General features: G+C 45.1%; 1 protein-coding gene across 1 annotated transcript in view; it reads left to right on the forward strand.

Moving 5' to 3' along the window:
• The window catches only part of SETBP1 (SET binding protein 1), a 216,422-nt gene extending 193,567 nt beyond the window's left edge, over nucleotides 1–22,855 (forward strand). The window contains exons 4-5 of the mRNA XM_068252103.1: nucleotides 15,091–15,243; nucleotides 22,117–22,855. Of these exons, the coding sequence (XP_068108204.1) occupies nucleotides 15,091–15,243; nucleotides 22,117–22,601 (638 nt within the window). The 3' untranslated portion in view covers nucleotides 22,602–22,855. The remainder of the gene's footprint in view (nucleotides 1–15,090; nucleotides 15,244–22,116) is intronic.
• Nucleotides 22,856–23,075: the final 220 nt, after the last annotated feature.

The raw sequence follows: 23,075 nt of genomic DNA on the forward strand, positions 1-23,075 counted from the left end.
AGATTCTGGAAAGCGGGGTCAGGTTTTAAAAATATATATATATATATATCTATTGATTGGTCATATATTCGAAATTTCCTCACACTTCCATACGTGGGTATGATGTTTAGTCCCCAAATGCTGAGTCCTTATATCCTCGGCATACGCGTTTGCACGCTCTTATTATGGATCATGTATGGCTGAAGTTAGCCTGCCAGTTTCTATTTTCCACAGCAGATGTCACAAAAAATCATGTGTCTCAAGTTCTCACCACTTCCCGTTATGGTACCCGGATCCAGTGGCCTCACCGACCTTGGGCGGATGCAGTCCCGCAGGCAACCTTCCTCACAGGTCCCTCCCGGTTATACCGCTCCTGGTGGCTCGCTCTAGGCCTAGGTTGCCCAGTTTCGCCGGTCTCCGTCGCGACTTCCGGTCCTTCACACCAGAGACTAGACGTCACTTCCCTGTGCGTCTCGCTCAGGTGTCTCAGGCTGCTTCCTTGCGTTCCACCTTCCACAACACCGTTAAAACAGTTGTGAGGGGCGCCCCGCTTTAACTGTGGAACAGCAACTTCCCTTCCCTTCTCCACGAAGTAAAAATACTAACAGCCTGAGAGCAAGCACGGCTGATTGTGGAAGGTGGAACGCAAGGAAGCAGCCTGAGACACCTGAGCGAGACGCACAGGGAAGTGACGTCTAGTCTCTGGTGTGAAGGACCGGAAGTCGCGACGGAGACCGGCGAAACTGGGCAACCTAGGCCTAGAGCGAGCCACCAGGAGCGGTATAACCGGGAGGGACCTGTGAGGAAGGTTGCCTGCGGGACTGCATCCGCCCAAGGTCGGTGAGGCCACTGGATCCGGGTACCATAACGGGAAGTGGTGAGAACTTGAGACACATGATTTTTTGTGACATCTGCTGTGGAAAATAGAAACTGGCAGGCTAACTTCAGCCATACATGATCCATAATAAGAGCGTGCAAACGCGTATGCCGAGGATATAAGGACTCAGCATTTGGGGACTAAACATCATACCCACGTATGGAAGTGTGAGGAAATTTCGAATATATGACCAATCAATAGATATATATATATATATTTTTTAAACCTGACCCCGCTTTCCAGAATCTATTTGTATCTAGAAAAAACATTTTTTCACGTAACCTTTTTAAAAGGGGAACCAGCACGCTCCTTGTGTATGACTGTATGTGTGGATGTGTGTGATATAGTACTCTTTTAGGCACTGTCAGTTGAGATACAGACTTGAATAAAGTTTTATAGTAAATTATGACCAGCGCACTCCCTATTATTGCAGGAATACAAGAAAGACCAGATCACATGGCACAGTATGAGTACAAGGTAATGCTTAGTCACTGGATGGGAGGAGCATGGAGATCACACAGCACAGTATGAGTACCAGGTAATGCTTAGTCACTGGATGGAGCATGGAGATCACACAGCACAGTATGAGTACAAGGTAATGCTTAGTCACTGGATGGAGCATGGAGATCACGAAGCACAGTATGAGTACAAGGTAATGCTTAGTCACTGGATGGGAGCATGGAGATCACACAGCACAGTATGAGTACAAGGTAATGCTTAGTCACTGGATGGGAGCATGGAGATCACACAGCACAGTATGAGTACAAGGTAATGCTTAGTCACTGGATGGGAGCATGGAGATCACACAGCACAGTATGAGTACAAGGTAATGCTTAGTCACTGGATGGAGCATGGAGATCACACAGCACAGTATGAGTACAAGGTAATGCTTAGTCACTGGATGGAGCATGGAGATCACACAGCGCAGTATGAGTACAAGGTAATGCTTAGTCACTGGATGGAGCATGGAGATCACACAGCACAGTATGAGTACAAGGTAATGCTTAGTCACTGGAGGGGAGCATGGAGATCACACAGCACAGTATGAGTACAAGGTAATGCTTAGTCACTGGATGGGAGCATGGAGATCACACAGCACAGTATGAGTACAAGGTAATGCTTAGTCACTGGATGGGAGCATGGAGATCACACAGCACAGTATGAGTACAAGGTAATGCTTAGTCACTGGATGGGAGCATGGAGATCACACAGCACAGTATGAGTACAAGGTAATGCTTAGTCACTGGATGGAGCATGGAGATCACACAGCGCAGTATGAGTACAAGGTAATGCTTAGTCACTGGATGGGAGCATGGAGATCACACAGCACAGTATGAGTACAAGGTAATGCTTAGTCACTGGATGGGAGCATGGAGATCACACAGCACAGTATGAGTACAAGGTAATGCTTAGTCAGTCACTGGATGGAGCATGGAGATCACACAGCACAGTATGAGTACAAGGTAATGCTTAGTCACTGGATGGGAGCATGGAGATCACACAGCACAGTATGAGTACAAGGTAATGCTCAGTCACTGGATGGAGCATGGAGATCACACAGCACAGTATGAGTACAAGGTAATGCTTAGTCACTGGATGGAGCATGGAGATCACACAGCACAGTATGAGTGCAAGGTAATGCTTAGTCACTGGATGGAGCATGGAGATCACACAGCACAGTATAAGTACAAGGTAATGCTTAGTCACTGGAGGGGAGCATGGAGATCACACAGCACAGTATGAGTACAAGGTAATGCTTAGTCAGTCACTGGATGGAGCATGGAGATCACACAGCACAGTATGAGTACAAGGTAATGCTTAGTCACTGGAGGGGAGCATGGAGATCACACAGCACAGTATGAGTACAAGGTAATGCTTAGTCACTGGAGGGGAGCATGGAGATCACACGGCACAGTATGAGTACAAGGTAATGCTTAGTCACTGGAGGGGAGCATGGAGATCACACAGCACAGTATGAGTACAAGGTAATGCTTAGTCACTGGAGGGGAGCATGGAGATCACACGGCACAGTATGAGTACAAGGTAATGCTTAGTCACTGGAGGGGAGCATGGAGATCACACAGCACAGTATGAGTACAAGGTAATGCTTAGTCAGTCACTGGATGGAGCATGGAGATTAGGCAAGTTAGGTTCACTCAGATGCATAGCATGGGTGCACAGTAATGGAGGTGCATGATCAGGTAGGACACAAAAGGAGGAGGACCCTGCCCAAAGGCTTACAATCTAGAGGGAGAGGTAAGGACACAAATGGTAGGGGACCAGAGTTCAGCTGCGAGTTTAGAGCACTTGTGAGGGGTAGTAGGCCAGAGTGAAAAGGTACGTTTTGAGGACCTTCTTGAAGGTGTTGAAGGAGGGGGCTGCCCTAATGGGTGGAGGTAGGGAGTTCCATAGTGTTGGATGCACAGTTTACGCACACCCTGCGTTTGTGGTGTAGTGTGGACCCGGCCGAATGCTCTCAGCACTTCTTTAACCCCCCCCCCCCCCCCCCTGGCGGTAGGATTACTTCTGGATTTTAGGGTCTAAAAGTGATACAATTTTTTTCACAAGGTTTTAGAACCTTGGAAGAAAAAAAATCCTATCGCTACATAGATCTGTGGCAGTTCTGCACTTGCCTTCCCTGGTTCCAGGGCTGCACTCTACCCTATAGTGAGAATCGCTGTCTATACTCGTGAGCATCTGAGGGCCAAAAGAAACTGGCTGCCAGCACCTGGATCCCGTGGAAGGTGAGTTACAAATGCCGGCTCTGCACATACCTCGAGTCAGGCTCGGGGTTACTTCTAAGGAGGCTAAAGAGGACCCAAGCCGAATCTAAAAGTTGAGAGAAACATGCTACCTGATCGGGGGGATTGTCTGATCAGGTAGCGTCCATTACCCCCTCTGCCAGCCGCTCCTATCTCCTGCAGTCCTTTAGTTTCTGTTCTGTGACCTTTTTGGTCACGATACTGCAAAAGCAGCTCTGTGCTCTCCTCTGAGAACAAAGGGCGCTGATTGGAGTGAAGGGGGCGGGGTTAGAAGGCTCTGATAGGCAGGGAAGGGGTATTATGCAGGAGTTTCTGTCCTGCAGTGGGCCGCCCCTTCCCCATAAGTCTGCCGACAAGCTGCTTATCAGCAGATTCGAGGGGGGGGTCGAGAGCGGCAAGGAAGGTCACACAAGAGGCATGTCCTTCAGATGGGAACATGCCTCTGTGTCCCTTGTTTACATTTAAAACTGCCTTGGGTACACTTTAAGTACACACATTTACATCAGTGGGGGGGGGGGGCTCTCAATGCCCCAGAAGCTTCACCAATCTTTCCTCCGCTGGCAGCATGGCCCTCTTCATCCTGGCGGCTGCACTGCGCAGGAGCCGGTGGGTTTGTGCCTGCCCAGTAGCATGGAGCTGCCCTTGCACAGAGGGAAAAGCCATGCATGAACGGCACCGTGCTACCGTGCATGCCAAGACCATCCTTCACACCTGCGCAGCACGTCCGCACTTATACGTGAAGGGGAATCTGTCGCAAGCAATCTTCTATGAGACCAAGGAAGTCTTAAAAGAGACTTATCGTCATTTTAAGTGCTTGTATAGTTGTGACCTATTCTGTAGATTTTCATGCTGTATCGGAGTCGCCCTTTAACATCCCATTATAATTTGCAGCGGTGTTTGTCTGCGGAGGAACACGGTGTACGCTCTCCCTCCGCTTGCAGCGAGCTGGGAACATTCTGTGTAACGTCCTCCAGACAGCTGGATGGATTATGTAACCTGAAATATTAATAGAACGTTATTGCGGCTGAGTGTGTATCACTTGGCATGCGGGACAGAATGTTCTAGAAACAAGCAGGACAATTAGATACACCCTGCAGACTGTCATAATAGCCTGACCTGCAGACTCCCGTGTGCTGAGCCCTGGATGTAGGGGGGACACCGCATTGTGCAGGGCTGGGATTGGCTCCTCCTTCCTGGCAAAACTGTCAATCTATAAAGTGGTTTCCATGTGCTTCTGCTACATGCAAACGCCCCTCTGCATATCTGCTGCTACACTTACAAGAGATTTTAGCTTTTAAAGTGGAATTATACTCTGAAAACGAAAATTTCAGTAACTACTTTTAGATTTATCAAACATTTGAAAGAATTCCGTGTGTGTAAAAACATATACTTTTACTACAGGGAGCAGTACAAGCTTGCTTTATCTCTGAATAATCAGCAAATACAATCATTGCCGGCCAGGAGACACTCTGCCTGTGTCTTGATTCTGCCCCCTCCCTCTGCTGGATAGACATATCACCCTGGCAACAGCTGATTTGAGCAGAAAAGGGAGGAGGGCAGAGTGAAGAAACAGGCAGAGAGATTTCTGAAGAACAGACTATTAAATCTATTCAAATTCATTAGTGACCATTTTAAATTCTGTCAGAAAAAGGTTATCACAGAACACTGATCTTGTGATGTGGTGTCAACAGCCTGCCAAAAAGGTGTCTACTTGTCTTCTGCTTACCCAAGTAATAGCCTACCACCACGCCTAACAGTGGGAGACTTGCCAAATTGAAGGACCTGAGTGACTGAGTCTAGCTGCGCAGATCAGAAGTTCAGGGTCTCCGTCACCACAAATGGCTACTTTTGTTTCTAAGCTCCAGCACAGTCACCAGACAAACTGAAGCCTCCTTAGTGTAAAAAAACAAACAAAAATGTAATTATTATTATTTGTTGTATTTATAAAGCGCCAACATATTACGCAGCGCTGGACATTAATTTAGGTTACAGACAATATTTAGGGGTGACAAACAGCAATATGACAATACAGGAATACAAGAAAACCAGATCACACAGCACAGTATGAGTACAAGGTAATGCTTAGTCAGTCACTGGATGGGAGCATGGAGTTAGGCAAGTTAGGTTCACTCAAATGCATAGCATGGGTGCACAGTAATAGAGGTGCATGATCAGGTAGGACACAAAAGGAGTGAGGACCCTGCCCAAAGGCTTACAATCTAGAGGGAGAGGTATGGACACGAGAGGTAGGGGACCAGAGTTCGGCTGTGGGTTTAGAGCAATTGTGAGGGGTGGTAGGCAAGAGTGAAAAGGTGAGTTTTGAGGGCCTTCTTGAAGGTGTTGAAGGAGGGGGCTGCCCTAATGGGTGGAGGTAGGGAGTTCCATAGTGTCGGAGCGGCTCTTGAGAAGTTTTGGAGGCGTGCATGGGACTGGGTGATGCGGGGGACGGTCAGGCGAAGTTCATTGGAGGAGCGGAGTGAGCGGCTTGGTGTGTATCTCTGAGTAAGATCAGAAATGTAGGTTGGACAGGTTTTGTGGAAGGATTTGTAGGTCAGACACAATATCTAATAAGTAATAAGTCTTAACATTTGTATAGTGCTTTTCTCCTGTGCCGAGCCCTGCCTACTCCGTGTGCAGTATCTCAAATCTCTGCTACACATGCTAGATCACGTCGCCAGGTCTAGACCGCCCAACTAGTTTCATCATTAAGACTCATCAGGAGCCTTGTCTCAACAGACGATAATCTCTCTGAATGTTGTCTTTAGTTTACCCCACGTTGGCCCAAAACTTGTCTGAAACTCTATTGGTTCCCCTTGATAATATGGCTGGATAGTGTAAAGGTTAAGGGCTCTCTGCCTTTGTCATGGGAGACCAGGGTTTGAATCCTGGCTAGAGTTGGCACCTATTCAGTACAAAGCCCTTGGGCAAGACTTCCTAACACTGCGTCTTGAGCGCACCTAGTGGCTTCAGCTCTTGAATGTTTTGTGTTCAGCAGGAGAAAAGCGCTATACAACTGTTGGGATTATTATTATAGGATATAAATCTCCACTTACCCTGTCTTCTCTCTACCATTCCCTTTTCTAACGATTCACATGCCTGGCCAAGCCTATACATTTACAGTACGTTCTCTAAGGGAGTTCAGATCACATCTGTTCAGTCATTCGCTCTCCAGCGTCTATGTGGCCTTCTAGCAAATCAGGCTAATATTGATCCGGTAAGCTTCTTCTGGTCGGCACGCAGCCTCCTCCCCTGCGACTAGGAATTAGGTTCATTTTACCCAACGCCAATCAGCTGATGCTCTAAACACCATTCATCCTTCCCGCATTATCTGCTGCATTAGTCTTACCGTGGTGGTAATCTCCTCTTCCATCTGACATTATAAAGTGGTTAAGTAAAAGCCGTTCAGTGGCGCTCTCTCCCCCAGGCCAATCTGCTCTGCCTTCAGCTTCTGGAATAGATACGATTGAACTTCCACGTTCTGGAATCCCGTATATGTCCAAGCTTAGATCATCTACTCGCGGAGTGCAGAAAAACGACGTTCCCAAAAACAAGACAGTGCTTGCTAATTTCTCAGGTTGCTTGGTTGTACAGTCTTATTTATTACTATTATATTTATTGTACATTTATGTTGCCCTGATGCATTTCCCATATTGCTTTGCAAAAGTACTTTGAACAATTCACAATGCCAACTTGCATTCAGAAGGATACACAACTTGCATTCAAAACCGATGCACCAAAATTAACGGCGAATGTTAGCTTCCAAAAACAGTTTTCATGTAGTGTTCTGTACTGGACCCTTCCACCGCAATGAGGTCAACCTTCATGGAAGGGACCCTAACCTCTAATTATTAAACAAACATAGCGTGAACCTGGGGGAAGCTGGCCATAAAATGGTTTACACATTATAATTTTTTATTTTTTTTTTATATAACGGCAGAATTGGCAACGCAATGCAACTTGTTTCATAGTATTTTCTAGATTTGGTAAGACCAAATAATAGGAAGCCTGCATCAGTTCGGGTACCCGCGAGATACCCGAAATGCATGTCGGGTTCGGGTACCAGTTTTGATTTTAATCGGGTTGCGGGTCTGCGGGTACCAGATTCACCAGAAAGCGGATAGCGGCGGGTCGGGTTCGGGTCTAGTATCCAGGCATCAGGTCGGGTACCCGCGGGTTTCCTGAAATTCTGGTCGGGTTTGGGTACCAGTTTTGATTTAATCAGGCTGTGGGTCAGGTGCGGGTACCAGATTCACCAGAAAGCGGGTTGCGGGCCTCTAATCTAAACTGTATAGTCTGATTTCATGGGTGTGGTAAAATAATTGTTCTTCTAACAAACCCGGCCTTACAATGCATCTTTGACCTTACCACATCCATTTTTATGTTCCCCAGCAAGCCGTGCCAATTTAAGCCCGTACCTCTAAGTCACACCTACAGACCAGTATTTTTTTCCTCTCTCGGTACAACTTTAGCTCCCACTTGCGTTTTCTTTTAATGTGTTTGTGTGCTTTATTACGCTCTTGTGTGCCTTCAGACTGCCACGCTAGCAGATGAGGCCTTTCCCTCGGCGGTTTATTAAGGAAGCCGGTTTGCTGCATTATCCGTAGAGGAATGTTCTCGGCATTAGGCGCCGTGAAGCAGAGGCTGCCTCTGGACATGCTGGGATTGATCATTCTCCTGGAATGAGCTCAGTGGGTTTATTAACTGGGAGTTTATCACTATCGCTCTGCTCATCTAATTCCTGGGAGATTTCAGAGCTATCATCAGCCCGTTAGCTCTTCTAAGTGAGCAGCTCGAGATAGTGAAGAGCGCGGGGGAGATGGGTAATGACTCTTGGAAGGATTTCTAGTGTAAAGCTAATTACACAGCGGCGCTGGTTGATTGTGAGCACCCAGCTCTCCAGTCCTGGCATCTGCTCATGCTGCAGAGTGTTCCCAGTAGATTGGGCCTATTTGGGGGAGTCGTAAAGAATGAGTTTAGCAACTTGAGTGTAAAACATGCGTGTTGCAGCTTCAGTGCCTGCTTCACTGAAGACCCTTTTACATGTTTGGAAACCATCTATGAAGCTTTTGAGGTTTAGGTCCTTACGATGAAATCCGTCTATGATGTTTTTGAGTTGTAAGTCCTTAGAATGGAAACCATCTATGGAGTATTTGGGCTATTAGTCCTGAGGATGGAAACCATTTATGAAGTTTATGAAGCTTTTGAGGTTTAGGTCCTTAGGATGAAATCCATCTATGAAGCTTTTGGGGTGTAAGTCCTTAGGATGGAAACCATCTATGGAGTCTTTGGGGTGTAAAGGCAGCCATACACTGGTCGAGTGCCACCAGATCGACCAACAGATAGATCCCTCTCTGATCTAATCTGATCACAGAGGGATCTATTGGCTGCCCAAACCCTGCACACAGATTTTGAATTCATTGGAGCATGAAATCGATTCACAATCTGTGGCGCTGCCGCTGTCTGCTGCTCTCAGTAATACATTACCTCTCCGCTGGCGCAAGTCCCCGCTGTCCCTTTTGTTCATGCTGGGCATCTTCTCTTTACTTCCTGTCACGTCCTGTGCGCTCTACTGTTTGAACTTCTTCTGATAGGACGGGACAGGAAGTGAAGAGAAGATGGCCAGCCGGAGAGGGGACAGCGGGGACTCGCGCCAACGGAGAGGTAATGTATTGCTTTGTCGGTCGTCTGGCCAATCTAACGCCGCTTTCAACGCGCTCCCGACCCACCGGCGATCAAGAGAAATTTTCCGCCGGGACAGATCAACAGGATAAGTCGATTTCGTTTGAGTTATCAATTTAACAGCAGATTCGATCAGTGATCGAATCTGCTGTATATTGACGGAAATTCGAAGCAGTGTATGGGCACCTTAAGTCCTTAGGATGGAAACCATTTATGAAGCCTTTGTGGTGTTAGTCTTGAGGATGGAAACCATCTATGAATGAAGCTATTGGGGGGCAAGTCCTAAAGATTAATGACCAGATTGTGTGGTTACTTAGCGGGTCTTTTTTTTGTGCAAGGTCATATGAACAGCTTGATCATGACGGCTTGTCTGTAGATAATTGGTGGTCTGTATATACAAGAGTGTTTGCGAAGGTGAGAGGGGCAAAAAAAAAAAATAGTTTGGACTAGTAGTTTAGTTTGATGCTCCGCGCCTCCTAGGGACCCATTGAGACAGGGCCTGTAATCCGTGAGGACCGAGACCCACTACATATCGGCAGTCGCAATCTCTTCACGTTTTGTAAAGCGATTTCATCAGCGGTGCCTTTTGTAGCAATTTTTTTCTTTGTGATTAGCAATTTGCTGTTTTGCGAGGGATTTTGGGTGATTTCTGGATAGTACAAGAGCAGCGAAATCCCTTTGATATCGCCATGTATAGCGACTGAAAAGCAATTATGCAGTGACCCTATCCTTAAAGAGAATCTGTAAGGAAAAAAGTGCCCCTATGGGGTACTTACTTCAGGAAGGGGACGTTTCTGGATCCTAATGAGGCCTCCCCCATCCTCCTGTGTAGCCCCAGTCCAGCTCTGGCTCCCCCTGCAGCATGTGACGATATTTACCTTTGCGATCTAATGCACAATGATCATCTTCCCCCTCGACTGACAGAAATAGTTCGGCCCGATTGGGTCCGCTCTACTGTGCAGGTGGAAAGACGCCTGCGTCTGCACAGTAGAGCGGACCCGCTATTTATACTGGAGTTTGAGGGGGAAGATGGCACTGCGTCTGCGCTGGATCCCAAAGGTAAATATTTATATCTGTCCCATCATCCCGACATTGGATCAGTGCTGCACAGGAGGAAGGGGAAGCCTTATTAGGATCCTGAGGCGCCCCCTTCCCCGAGATAAGTACCCCCAGTGGCTCTCTTTTATCTTACAGGTTCTCTGTAAGAACCTTGAATGGCGATTACTATGCAAAAGAATGCAGGCAGCACAATTGCAATTTGTCCAAAACGCAGTCTCTCCAGTGGCACCCCTCCATTCACTTTCATTGGCATAGCGATTTTTGGAATCGCTGCCAATTCCTAGAAAGCATAAATGGCTGCTGAAAGCGATCTAGTGGGTCCGAGGCCTGGAACACACTAAAGCGCTTTTTTGAGTGTTTAGGGAGCGCTTTAAATCGCTAGCGATTTCCCTAAACTCTCTGCCAATGTAAATAAATGTAACAAATTCTACAGTAGCGACTGAGATTAGCAAAATCGCAATTGCAGGACATGCAACACTTCGGGAGCGTTTGTGCTTCAATGTAAAGTATTGAAGCGCTGGAAAATCGCTCATGAATCGCTACCCATAGCAATTTGTGTGCGATTTTAAATTACTGCAAACTGTAAAAAAAAATGATTTGAAAGCACCGAGCAGAATTAAAATCGCAAATCGCTATCACAATCACTGGCAAAAAGCTTACACTTTTTAAAATCGCTCCCGAAATCGCCGGAAAACGCTCATGAAATCGCCTACAAAATGCTACTTAAAAACTCTAGCAATTGCAAATTGTAGTGCGTTCCAGGCCTCAGGCTGATTTATCAGTACAAGTTCAGACCGCTATTGCAAGTGCTGAGCAGACACATAAAACGGCCAATCAGGTTTTTACCGCTAAAGTAAATAAGTGAACCTTACTCAGAGCAACTGCTCCAGTTTTGCTCCAATTGTCCTTACACTGGTCTTGATAAATCTCCCCCTTGGATTCTAATTGGTTCCTCTGGGTCACAGCGCCATTTGTACTCCTGTTTTTTGTGCATAGAGATCTGCATCCATTGTCTTCTGCCTAGTACAGCAGGTAGTCCTTCTCCTGGCACTGATGCCAAGTTAATGTACCACCCGTTTGGCAAATTTGTTTAGAGCTTAAAGCAGACCTGAACTCAGAACTTCCTCTCTGCTCTAAAAGATAAGCAACAGCGTAATAACATTTAAAGAGAAACCGTAACCAAGAATTGAACTTTATCCCAATCTGTAGCTGATACCCCCTTTTACATGAGAAATCTATTCCTTTTCACAAACAGACCATCAGCGGGCGCTGTATGACTGATATTGTGGTGAAACCCTTCCCACAGGAAACTGAGGACCATGGTGCTGGCAGTTTCCTGTCTCTGAACCTCGTTGCATTGTGGGAAATAGCTGTTTACAACTTTTTCCAACTGCCAAAAAAGCAAGCAGCAGCTACTTCCACTGATATCACCTGCCAGCAGTAAAAATGTCACCGTGTGATAAATGTCTGCATGTAAATCAGGGAGAGGAAAGCTTTTACAATGGGCAAACACTGACTAAATCATTTATACATAATTATTGTAAAATTAAGTACTTTTTTTTTTTTTTTATTACATTATTTTCGCTGGAGTTCCTCTTTTAAAGAAAAACATTTCTTTGTTACAGCTGATACAAATCCTGCAATAATTCTGCAGTGTCTACGTCCTTCTTTCATGGAAGCAGACATAGGGTTAGCATCCTGTGTTTACTAATTAGCTCAGGGGAGAGATCACATTACACTGGTTATTTGTCCCAGATGAGGGGGAATTAGACAAGCTTAACTCTCTAAATATACACAGGGTAGATTTCTCTGATTTTCCTTCTGCCCTGCCCTGTGCAAGAGTTCAGCTCCACTTTAATGGTCAGCTGATGTTTCATCTGTGGTGTAGTGAATACAGCTGATAAAGCAAAATATGCACCAGAACAGGCTATCGCTTTACATCCTGCCTGTGTTGGAGTGCAGGGAAGCCATTTTGCGCCTCCAGCCCTCTTGTCAGTGATCTGAAATGGTCTTTTGCTGTGAAGCGGCAACATCCAGCGTCTCTCAAGGGGGTGAAAATCTCTTTGGTCTCTGACCTGCCTGCGTCTTTGCTAGTCAATAGCGCAGCTGTTAGACGCCGCGGCCTGTCACTGATTCTGATTTGGTAGTAGTTTAACCTTGATCCCGGTCTCCGTGGTAACGGGAGGGAGCCCCTTCTCTGCCACACGTCGTGTCTCCGGGCGATCTTTCAGAGCTGGAAGAGTCTCCGAAGAGGGTTCGCTTTACGGGTTAAAACATTGGCATCGATTTTACACTGGCCTGTGTGGCTGAGCGCAGCTCAGTTTAACCGCCGCGGCCGTCGACCGCGAGCTATAAGGATCTGTGTAATTTACATCGAGGGGAACATTATAGCCTGACGTTATGTTGATTAAATGCACATTTAGGCGTTTAATAGGGAGAATTTGTCTTATTTCCACACTGAAAATGAGTTCATTTTTATGAAGGTAAATATTCTGCGATAGGTACTTATCGGTCATTCTGCAGAAAAGCGCTCTTGTGATTAGTGGCTTTCAATGATTAGAGTGGTTTTTTTTGCACATCAGTAGTATTGAGCAAGATTTATGAAACTGTAATGGAGTTGTCTATCTGATGGGTAAATCTCTCCTCTTTATCCACTTCAAAGGGAAATTAAATTAGTTTCATGTAGGTTTATGAAGTGGCGATTTTATTTTTTATTATTATTAATCTTTTTCTGACTGGTTTATAAAGGAACTAGCAGACCTAAGCCCGTGAACATAACAGGCTCTAGGCCTCGCTCACAACCCACCCCTGTGACCACCGCCACATGTCAGCGCGCATGGCCCGCATGCGTAGCAAGGATGCCCACGCATACTCCCGCCCCCTTGGCCCCGTCCTTCTCTTGTCCCAACGGCCGCCCGCGTGCCACACATGCACATTAGCACAAAAGCACGGACACAGGGACTGGAGGGGACGCATAGACACGGGGTTTATACTATAGGATATGTACTACAGGGCAGGACTGGGTTGATGAATTTGTCAAGCCTTATTTGGTTTCGAACGCCAAAAAGCAGCAATAGCTGAGTGCTTGGAGGCAGTTTTCCACTAGCAAATGCAATCGCGCTGTTTGCGATTGCGCAGGCTGCTTTTCCCACTTGCTGCGATTGCGGCATATCGCTATTGGGAACAGAGTGCTATCCCAGCGAGAATCGCGCCGGCTGGCGATTGCCATTCAGGAAGAAAACGAATCACAGTAGTAGAGAATGAGAACCGCGATTGACATGTTACTGCAGTGCTCTAGTGATCTGTGATACGCGTTTTGAAGCGGATGGCATCTAGTGAAAAAAGAGCCCCAAGTCAGAATTAAACGTCATCCCAATCGGTAGCTGATGGCCAAGTCAGGTAAAAACAGCGCAGAAGATTTGGGCGCAGCCACTGGCCCTCAGTCAGTAATTTGGGCACCATCAAAAGTAGGAGTTCAAATTACAATAAAATCGGAGCAATCCGGCCACCAGCAATAGCTGGAAGCCGAATTTGTGTCGTACCCCACAGTCACTGGCGTCCTGGAGGAGGAATAGTAATTACCGCCACCGGGACTTTTGCAGCAGCTAGGGCAGTTTTTTTACTTTGTACCGCGCCCAAATATCCCGGTGTCTTAATTATGTGTCAGCGTTCTCCCCAGAAATGTTTTCAAGCTGTGTGGCATGAAAAGGTAGCTGGATGGGACGCAATTGGGGGGAATGCAGGGCCGGCACAACTCTGCTCATAGCGTGAGAGGAGGATGAGGTGAGCCAGTGACAGCCGGGTGCTCCCCAAAATTAGCCGGGTGGAGCACCAGGCTAAAAGAGCCTGTGGAGAACACTGCATGTATTCATTGATGCCCCCATTCCCATGAGAAATCTTAACCTTTTCTCATATAGAACAAAGATTTCTATTCGAGATATTGTGGTGAAACCCCTCCCATAGTGTGATGTCATCATTGCATTGTGGGAAGTAACATCTGTTTCAAAACTGACAAGCAAGTAGTATCTCCCTCTGTGCATAGAACTCTCATTGAAGGACCACTACGGCGGGAAAAAGGTAAGTAATCGGTTAAAATCTGTCCATCTCCTCATGGGGGGATTCTCTGGGTTTTCTTTGTTTTCAAAAGCATTTCCTGAACGGCAGTTGGTAAATCTAACTGCCATAAAAGCGTGCAAGCGAGTGGGGAGGGTGGTTGGTATCTTACTATTTTGGCAGTTAGACTTCCTTTCAGGAAATGTTTTTGAAAGCAAACAGAAAAAAAAGCTTGTGAGAATCCCCATGAGGAGATGGACTAGTCCAAAACCTGTCAGATTTTAACTGCTTACTTTTTTACTTTTACTTACTTTTTTATCTTCTTTTTTTTTTTTTTTTTTTGCTATAGTGGTCCTTTAATGCTGGATCCACATACCTTTTGGACTTTTGTCTCATTTCCCCCACTTTAGACTCTCCGTGTCCACAGGGCACTCAGCACCAGGGTCACAGTGACCCCAGAGGTTTGGGGCAGCGTTACCATGTGGCCTTTTGATTTTCTCCTAACGGCATTTAGTTCAGCGATCCACTTACTTTCCTGGTATTCTCTGGCGTATAGAGGGAAAGCCAAGTTTAGGCTTGTGAGTTCAGTTGTGCTGTAACGGGGACTAGTTGTTTTGTTTATTATATATATAATGCTCAGAGTTTCACTTCTAATATGATGCTCTTTCTCCTCCTCCCCAGGATTAACAAGTGCTCATCACAAAGCTGACCAGATGTCGCATAAAGCTGACATTGCATCTTCCAACAGCTTGACCAAAAGGAAGCCAACGGCTGACTTGGCCTCCATGCCTCCCAACCCTCTGCTGTCCTTCTTCTCATCCTCCAATGAGTCAGGTTGGTATTACTTATGCAATAAGAGTGCTTAAAGAGATGTGCCTTGGGGGTTGTATTCCTTATGCAAATAGTACTTAGAGATGTGCCACTTGGGGGGAGGGGATGGGTAGTATTCAATATGCAATAAGAGTGTTTACAGAGATGTACCACTTGGGGGTGGTATGCCTTATGCAAACAGTGATTACAAAGACGTGCCACTGGGGGGGGGGGGGGGTATTTCTTATGCAGAGTGATTACAGTTGTGCCACTTTGTGGAGTATTCCTTACGCAAATATTCATTATAGATATGTGCCACTTGGGAATGGTATTCCTTATGCAGTAATAGTGCTTACAGAGATGTGCCACTTGGGGGTGGTATTCCTTATGCAATAATAGTGCTTACAGAGATGTGCCACTTGGGGGTGGTATTCCTTATGCAATAATAGTGCTTACAGAGATGTGCCACTTGGGGGTGGTATTCCTTATGCAATAATAGTGCTTACAGAGATGTGCCGCTTGGGGAAAGACCTCTTCTTCTTTTGGTTTTACTCTGCTCAGTTTTCAGCTCAGCTTACCCATGATCTACTTTTGGAGTTTTCAGCTTTCTGCAGATAGCAGGTCCACTTATGCCAAGCTCCCGAAAAATGTTGGATAACACAGCTAAAAGTCCCTAGTATCCGGCATAGTCGTAGAGCAACTGGTGCTGGATATGTGTGCTTGCCATTGCCTGAGCAACCGGCCGAAAAAACACAACACCCCCCATCCTGGTCCAGCCCCATCTTCTAGCCTTCCTATCGCTTCTAACAGCTTTCCTGCATCCTCTGTGTCACCTGACCCATGTCGTGTCACCTGACCCATGTCGTGTCACCTGACCCATGTCGTGTCACCTGACCCATGTCGTGTCACCTGACATGCCGGGAGCCCTACATGGAAGATGCAGGAAAGTCACTAGGAGCTACAGGAAGGTCAGCAGACGACACTGGGCACTCGAGTATTTATTTTTTGCTGTAAAACCTACAATAAATTTCCAAAGCAATAATCCCTGTTATCCCCCCAGGCTTGCCGGTTAATTAAGACTTCCGATTGCCTGATGTCCGGATAACGGGGACTTTGCTGTGTTGTGAAAAAGTTTAGTTAGAAAGATAAGTTTAAACTTTTTAAAGAGGACCTGAACTCAGAACTCCTCTCTGCTCTAAAAGATACACAACAGCACAATGACCTTTGAGCAAAAAAACATTTCTTTCTTACCACCGATACAAATCCTAAAATAAATCTGCACAGTTTCTACTTCCTGATTCATGGAAGCAGACATATTGTTTACAGCCTGTGCTTTCAAATGGGCTTATCTGCCATAGGCAGTCATGTGACACGGGGGGAGATCAAATTACAAGTAGTGATTAGACACAAATGAGAGGGAATTACACAGGCTAATCTCTTTAAATACATACAGGGTGCATTTCTGTTATGTTTTCCTTGTGTCCTGTGCAAGAGTTCAGGTCCACTTTAAAGTATACTGAGCACCTAGGAGGTTGTAAGTGCAGAAACCCTCAAACGTCGTCCTCAGAGAGGTTTGTTAATTGTGTGTGTGTGTGTGTGTGTGTGTGTGCGCGCGCTCACCCGGCTATTGCATATTTCCCATGAGCATAGATTACTATTCCCCCTCTAGGCTGCCATGGACTCGGGTAAGATGCAATTCGACTTCCAGCTGTTGCTGGCGGCTTAATTGCACTGTTTTTTTGTTTTTTAGTAATTTGGGCTCTGTTTTTTTGCTGGCGCCCAAATTACCCTGCTCCACTATAGCTGTTATTCACATTGTTGTCTATGGTGGCCCCTTTTTTTATTTTTACCGGGCAGGAGATACAGTGCATTGTTGTGGTTACAGCTCCCAGGCAGGAGATATAATCACATCAATGGGAACTACATCTCCCAGCGTCCATTGTGCTGTTTTGGTAAGAGTCCCGACTCTAAAGGGTAAACCTCATCGCTGGTGTAAGGGTCTAGTACACAATGCTATTGCATGCGATCCATTTTGGAAGCGAATGTTCCCTATCTTTAGCCACATAATCTTGCAACCTACTTGTTGTTAATGCTTCTGGTCTTCCAGCTTGATGTGTCAGGAGTGCAGAGGGTTAATGATTGTATGTATGTAAATTGACCACTCCCCTCAGGACCTGCTGTACTATTTAAAATCCTAGTCCCCAAGCAGGGTGAGCATAGCCCCTCCTTCCTTGTATGTATGCAGCCCATTTATCGGATGGTGTAAGTAGTGCAGTGTGCTGCTCCCAGGCCTTCTTAGAATGATTTATGTGCATGCGTGTGTTCCCTAGAATGGTTCAACCTGACAGGCCTCAGTGGGAATGCATGGAATGTTTGCTTGTATGCTGCCTGGTATAGGTAGAGTAGGGCACCCTTTCCTGAAGAGGAAACCTCATCGCTGTTGTAAGGGTCTAGTGCACAATGCTATTGCATGCAATTTTGGAAGCAAATATTTCCTTTCTTTAACTGCATAATCTTGCAACCCAGTTGTTTAATGCCTCTAGTGTTCCAGGTTGATGTGAGTGTCATAAGTGCAGATGACTAATGATTGTTTGTTTTTATTAACAGTGGTCACCACATCAGATTGTAAACTGGGGTGAGATTAGTGGTCACTTAGCTTTGAAGATTTTAACGGCTGATGGGCAGCACAATGGCATAGTGGTTAGCGTATTCGCCTTGCAGTGATGGGTAACTGGTTTGAATCCCAGCCAGGGCACTATCTGCAAAGAGTTTGTATGTTCTCCCAGTGTCTGCATGAATTTCGTCCAAGGCTGTGGAGTCGATACAAAAAAATCTGACTCAGACTTCTCAGTTTATGAAACCTGCGACTTCAGGTACCCAAAACTACACCGACTCTTCGACTCCGACTCCTTAGTCCTGTGATCTGCAAACTTTGCTCTACAGCTGTTAAAGGACTTCCGAGGCCAAATATTAAAAAAACGTGAAATACCTGGTTCGTTCTTGTAGGCACGGAGGACGCCCTCCGTGCTGTTCCGCCGGGTCCCCGCCGCTCAATAGCCCCCCGGGCCGCTCCCGACCCCACGACCCGGACAGGAAACAGCCTCTAGCGTGGATCGGGGGGCTGGCCCTAGAGCTGCGCAGCCGCACTCACGGCTATGCGGACTGCGCAGCCGCGTCCAGCTCCGGCGGCCATATTAGTGCAGGTAGGAGAGCCCGACCCGGGTCGGGAGCGGCCCGGTGGGCTATTGAGCGGTGGGGACCCGGCAGGAGGGCACGGGGGGAGGGCACGGACGGCGTCCTCCGTGCCTATAAAAGCGAACCAGGTATTCCACTTTTTTTAACATTTGGCCTCGGAAGTCCTTTAAGGAACTACAAGTCCCACAATGCGTTTGCCTTTATGAATCATAACTGTGGCTGTCAGACTCCTGCAATGCATTGTGGGACTTGTAGTTCCTTCAACAGCTGGTGAGCCAAGTTTGCAGATCACTGCCTTAGTCTAAAGCTACGTACACACATGCGACAACGATCGTTCATTGTGAACGATGAACGAACTTTTAATTGACGAAAGAACGACGAAGTAAAGTTAGTTTTAAAAAGTGTGTAACGATCTGATCGTTAGAACGAACGTTGCATCACGTAAAGCAACGATTGCGCTTGCGCATAAAAATGAAAAGTTCCTTGGAGAAATAGTGAAATGCGCATGTCAAGCCTAGTACGAACGACCATTTTCCAATGATGTACTACTTTTGCAAACGATCGTCGTTGGGAAAAATCCACCAAGCTAGATCGTTCGTTTTTAACGATCTAGCTCGTCCGTCGTTAGACTTAATGGTCGTTGGCTGCTTTTTTTTTTAAACGAATGTCGTTTGAAACGATCGGGGAACGATCGCTTCAAACGACTATAGTCGCATGTGTGTACGCACCTTTATACTTCCCAGGGCTGTGGAGTTGGTATAACTCCATAGAGAACTCAGACTCCACAGTCCTGGTTTCCTCCCACATGTCAAAGCGTACAACTAAGTTTATTGGCTTCCCACTAAAATTAGCCCTAGACTACAATGGACATATGACTATGGTAGGGATTAGATTGTAAGCTCCTCTGAGGGACAGTTAGTGACATGAGCTTATGCACTCTGTACATTGCTGCAGAATATGTCAGTGCCATATAAATACTAAATAAGGTGTTATTTCAAAAAGAAATAAGTTGTGTCTTCTTGAGGAATAAAGATGTTCTCCTGACAAAGGACACACACAATAATTGGGTGTATCTGCAGTCCAGATGTTGGGATCATTTGGAGGAATATAGAAAAAAAAAGCTGTTAATGGGAAAATTGGGCGTCACCGTTAATTTCCTGTAATTTTCCAGAATGTCTTTGAAACTGTCTTTGCTGAGAGACTTCTGAGATGGCGGGCCCAGATGTTATGCAGAAAATAAAATCTTTCCTCCAATCGCCCTGGGGCCAAACTAAACTGATAAACTGTATAATGAGCTCTAAGTAATTAAGACCACACTTTAATATTGAAACATGCTATATTCCACGGTTTGACCAACTCCTCCTTTTTCTCAATTTTTTTTTTTTTTTTTTTAGACAATTTAAAGCAACATAAATTCCTGTTTTCAGATTTTTGGACCAAGCAGAATAAGCTGTAATCAAAGAATAATGAATAAAATTCATTACTTTTGTATTTACAATATTCATTTATAAATGATATAGGCCTCAATTCACTAAGATCATGCTGGAGATAATAAGGCAAGAGAAAACTTACCTCCACACAGTGAGAGAGTTCTTATCTCTTCATTCCTTAAGTTACCTCCTCTGTAGTTAATTTACCTCCTCTGTAGTTATTTTCACACGAAGTTAATAAACAGCCTGTCTTTAACTGTGGAGTTATTTTAAGGATTGGAGAGTTAACTTAAAGACAGAAGAGTTAACTTTAGGTTTGCCTGAGGTAAAATGTTTCCTGAATATGACATGCCTCATCACCATGGTAACAACTCTAGAAACGTTATTAAAGACAGGAGATAAGCTTAGTGAATTGAGGCCATAGTCAGTGTTTGCCCATTGTAAAATCTTTCCTCTTGCTAATTCACTTTTAAAATTTATCACTGGCAGCAACAACTTTAATAACAACTTTAGTACGGGCAGGTGCTCTCTGGGGAATGTTTCTGAAAGTTCCGAAGCCAGTAGAAAAGATCTCTGGTCTCCCAGAATGCTTGGGGGGAGGGGGGCGAGATACCGCATAATAACCTATCTAGGCTAAGCTTCAGTGAGGAGAGGGGGGTACATTCCAATACACAGCTATAGGAAGTGTTTCTGTAACTGAAACCAGGATATTTAACATAAAAAGTGGGTGAACTGCAAATATTAGAGAATAATGCAATGTTATAAAAAAAGCTTTATAACTGAAAACAAAAATGAGACCATTTTCTTTGCTACTAATGTTAATTATCCATAATACTCATACAATTCATTACATCATTCGTTTTGGGTTTTTTTTTCCCTTCAGTGTCACTTTAACTTTGTTGTATTGATACCCATTCATCAGCACTAAAGAAATACATGTAAGCCATACTTAATGTGGATCCGAGATAAACTTTTACTCATTGCATAATTGTGTTCCTTTCATACAGTTTATAGAACATTTCTCAAGCCAAATAGTTTTTTGTTTTAACACTCTTATTCCCTATAAACTAAACAAGCCACGCCCACAGCTTTTCAGAGAGCCTTGGCATTTTCAGACAGTAGCAAGGGCTTATGGGAGCTTGGTCTGGGCAGGAGGAGGTTACTAGCCATTGATTTCAGAGGCAGAGGGGAGGAGGAGAGGGGATTGAATTTACACTCAGGCAAGCTGATAGCATCTCCAGCCCTTAGCCTGTGACAATGTGACAAACAGAACATGGCTACTCTCATTTATTACAGGAATAAATAATCATAAACTTTTGCATCTAAACTTTAGATAAGATATATAGACAAGTTACTCGTTATAGTTAGTTTTTCATCTCGGATCCACTTTAAAGGACATGGAGGCTGCCATATTTATTTTCTTTTAACCTGGCTGACCTTCTGTTCCACTGCCTCTAGTACTTTGAGCCATAGACCCTGAATGAGCATGTACGATAAATCAGATGTTTGACTGGATTAGCTGCATGCTTGTTTCAGGTGATTTAGACACAATTGGTACATGAAAGATCAGCAGGACAGCCAGGCAACTGGTATTGTTTTAAAGAGAATCTGTACTGTAAAATTCTTACAATAAAAAGCATATCATTCTATTCATTACGTTCTCCTGGGCCCCTCTGTGCTGTTTCTGCCACTCCCTGCTGCAATCCTGGCTTGTAATTGCCAGTTTTAGGCAGTGTTTACAAACAAAAGACATGGCTGCAAACCAGAGTGTGATGGGCTGAGAGGAGAGCTTGGAGATGGTGTGTAAAGCTTCTGCCTATCGCAAGAAGTGCTGCACATTCCACATATTGCAGCCTGAGCCCGACAGAGGAAAGGAGATAAGATTTATTACAGAGACAGTGCAACTAGAAAAGGCTGCAGTATGCCAGAGCACATTAGAACAGGTATAGGAACTTATAGGATAGAAGAAATAAGGCTCAAAATTTTGTTAGTCTCTTTAAAGGAAATAAATATGTCTGCCTCCATATCTCTTTCACTTCAAGAGTCTTAACGGCCTCCGGGTCCCAAACGTACACACCTTTATTTAAGCTATGTTCGATGAATACTTTCTTTTTTTTCTATGATGTCAATCATACCTCAACCTCCCCGAAATAAGCTTGGTCATTAGTCCTTCACAGCCGTGTATAACTGTATTCATTACTTATTTATTCAGTTTTACTGTTGAGATTGTTTCTGTACACATGACTAACTCGGCATGTTTGTAATTTTATAGCCAACGCTTCACTACGAAACCGCTTTAAACGCTGTGAGATTGAAGCCATCCAGTCTGAGGTGAGGAAAATGTGCAGCTACAACAAAATTATATCCACCAAAAAAAACATGGATCACGTCAACAAGATCCTAAAGGCCAAGAGACTACAGAGACAATCCAAGACCGGCAATAACTTTGTGAAGAAGAAGAGAGGTCGCCCCAGAAAGCAGCCCGTCTTGTTCGATGAGGATTCCAGAGACCAAATGCCCATTTTGGAAAAATGTGTTGACCTCCCCAACAAGAGAGGTCAAAAGTTTAACTCCCATGAACTGGAGGGGAACCGCCTTGAAGCAGTCATGGACACCATTGAAGCCGTCATACACATGGCAAGAGAAACTCAGAATTCTCGAACGCAAAGAAACGGGAAAAGGAGACTTGTCGAGGAGGAAGAAGTGAAGGCAAAACGACACCGAAAGAGACGAGGAGGTTCTGAAACTACTCACTGACGTGACTTTGAACGTAATGGTTTTAAGTTGATAATCAGGCTTACAGTGGACTAAAAAGGGGTAGAAGAACCTGCAATTGAGGCTGCAGCAGAACCCAGTGTTTTCATTCATTTCCTTAAACATTACAGAATGACTGCTATGTACAGCGGGTTATGGTTGACTCTCTTGGCACTAGACTTCGAACCTGTTTTTTTTGTTTTTCTATGTCATATGTAACTGTAAACTCATCAATAGGATAAAAACGTTCCACTTTATATGGCGGAATTCTGTTTTACTAGACAGTTATGATACATGTATTTTTACCCATAAAACAAAATATTTCTGAAGGCCGATGGGGGGGGATTAAAAAAAAAACAAAAATGTAAAAAATGGTTACATTAATCTATTCCTATTACTCCTTGCCATTGTCATTTTATTTGAATTACCACGGAATACACGTACCTCAAACGACATGTACACACAGATGTGCATACA

This window comes from Hyperolius riggenbachi, chromosome 1 (genome assembly GCF_040937935.1).
Source record: "Hyperolius riggenbachi isolate aHypRig1 chromosome 1, aHypRig1.pri, whole genome shotgun sequence".
Classification (NCBI taxonomy): domain Eukaryota; kingdom Metazoa; phylum Chordata; class Amphibia; order Anura; family Hyperoliidae; genus Hyperolius; species Hyperolius riggenbachi.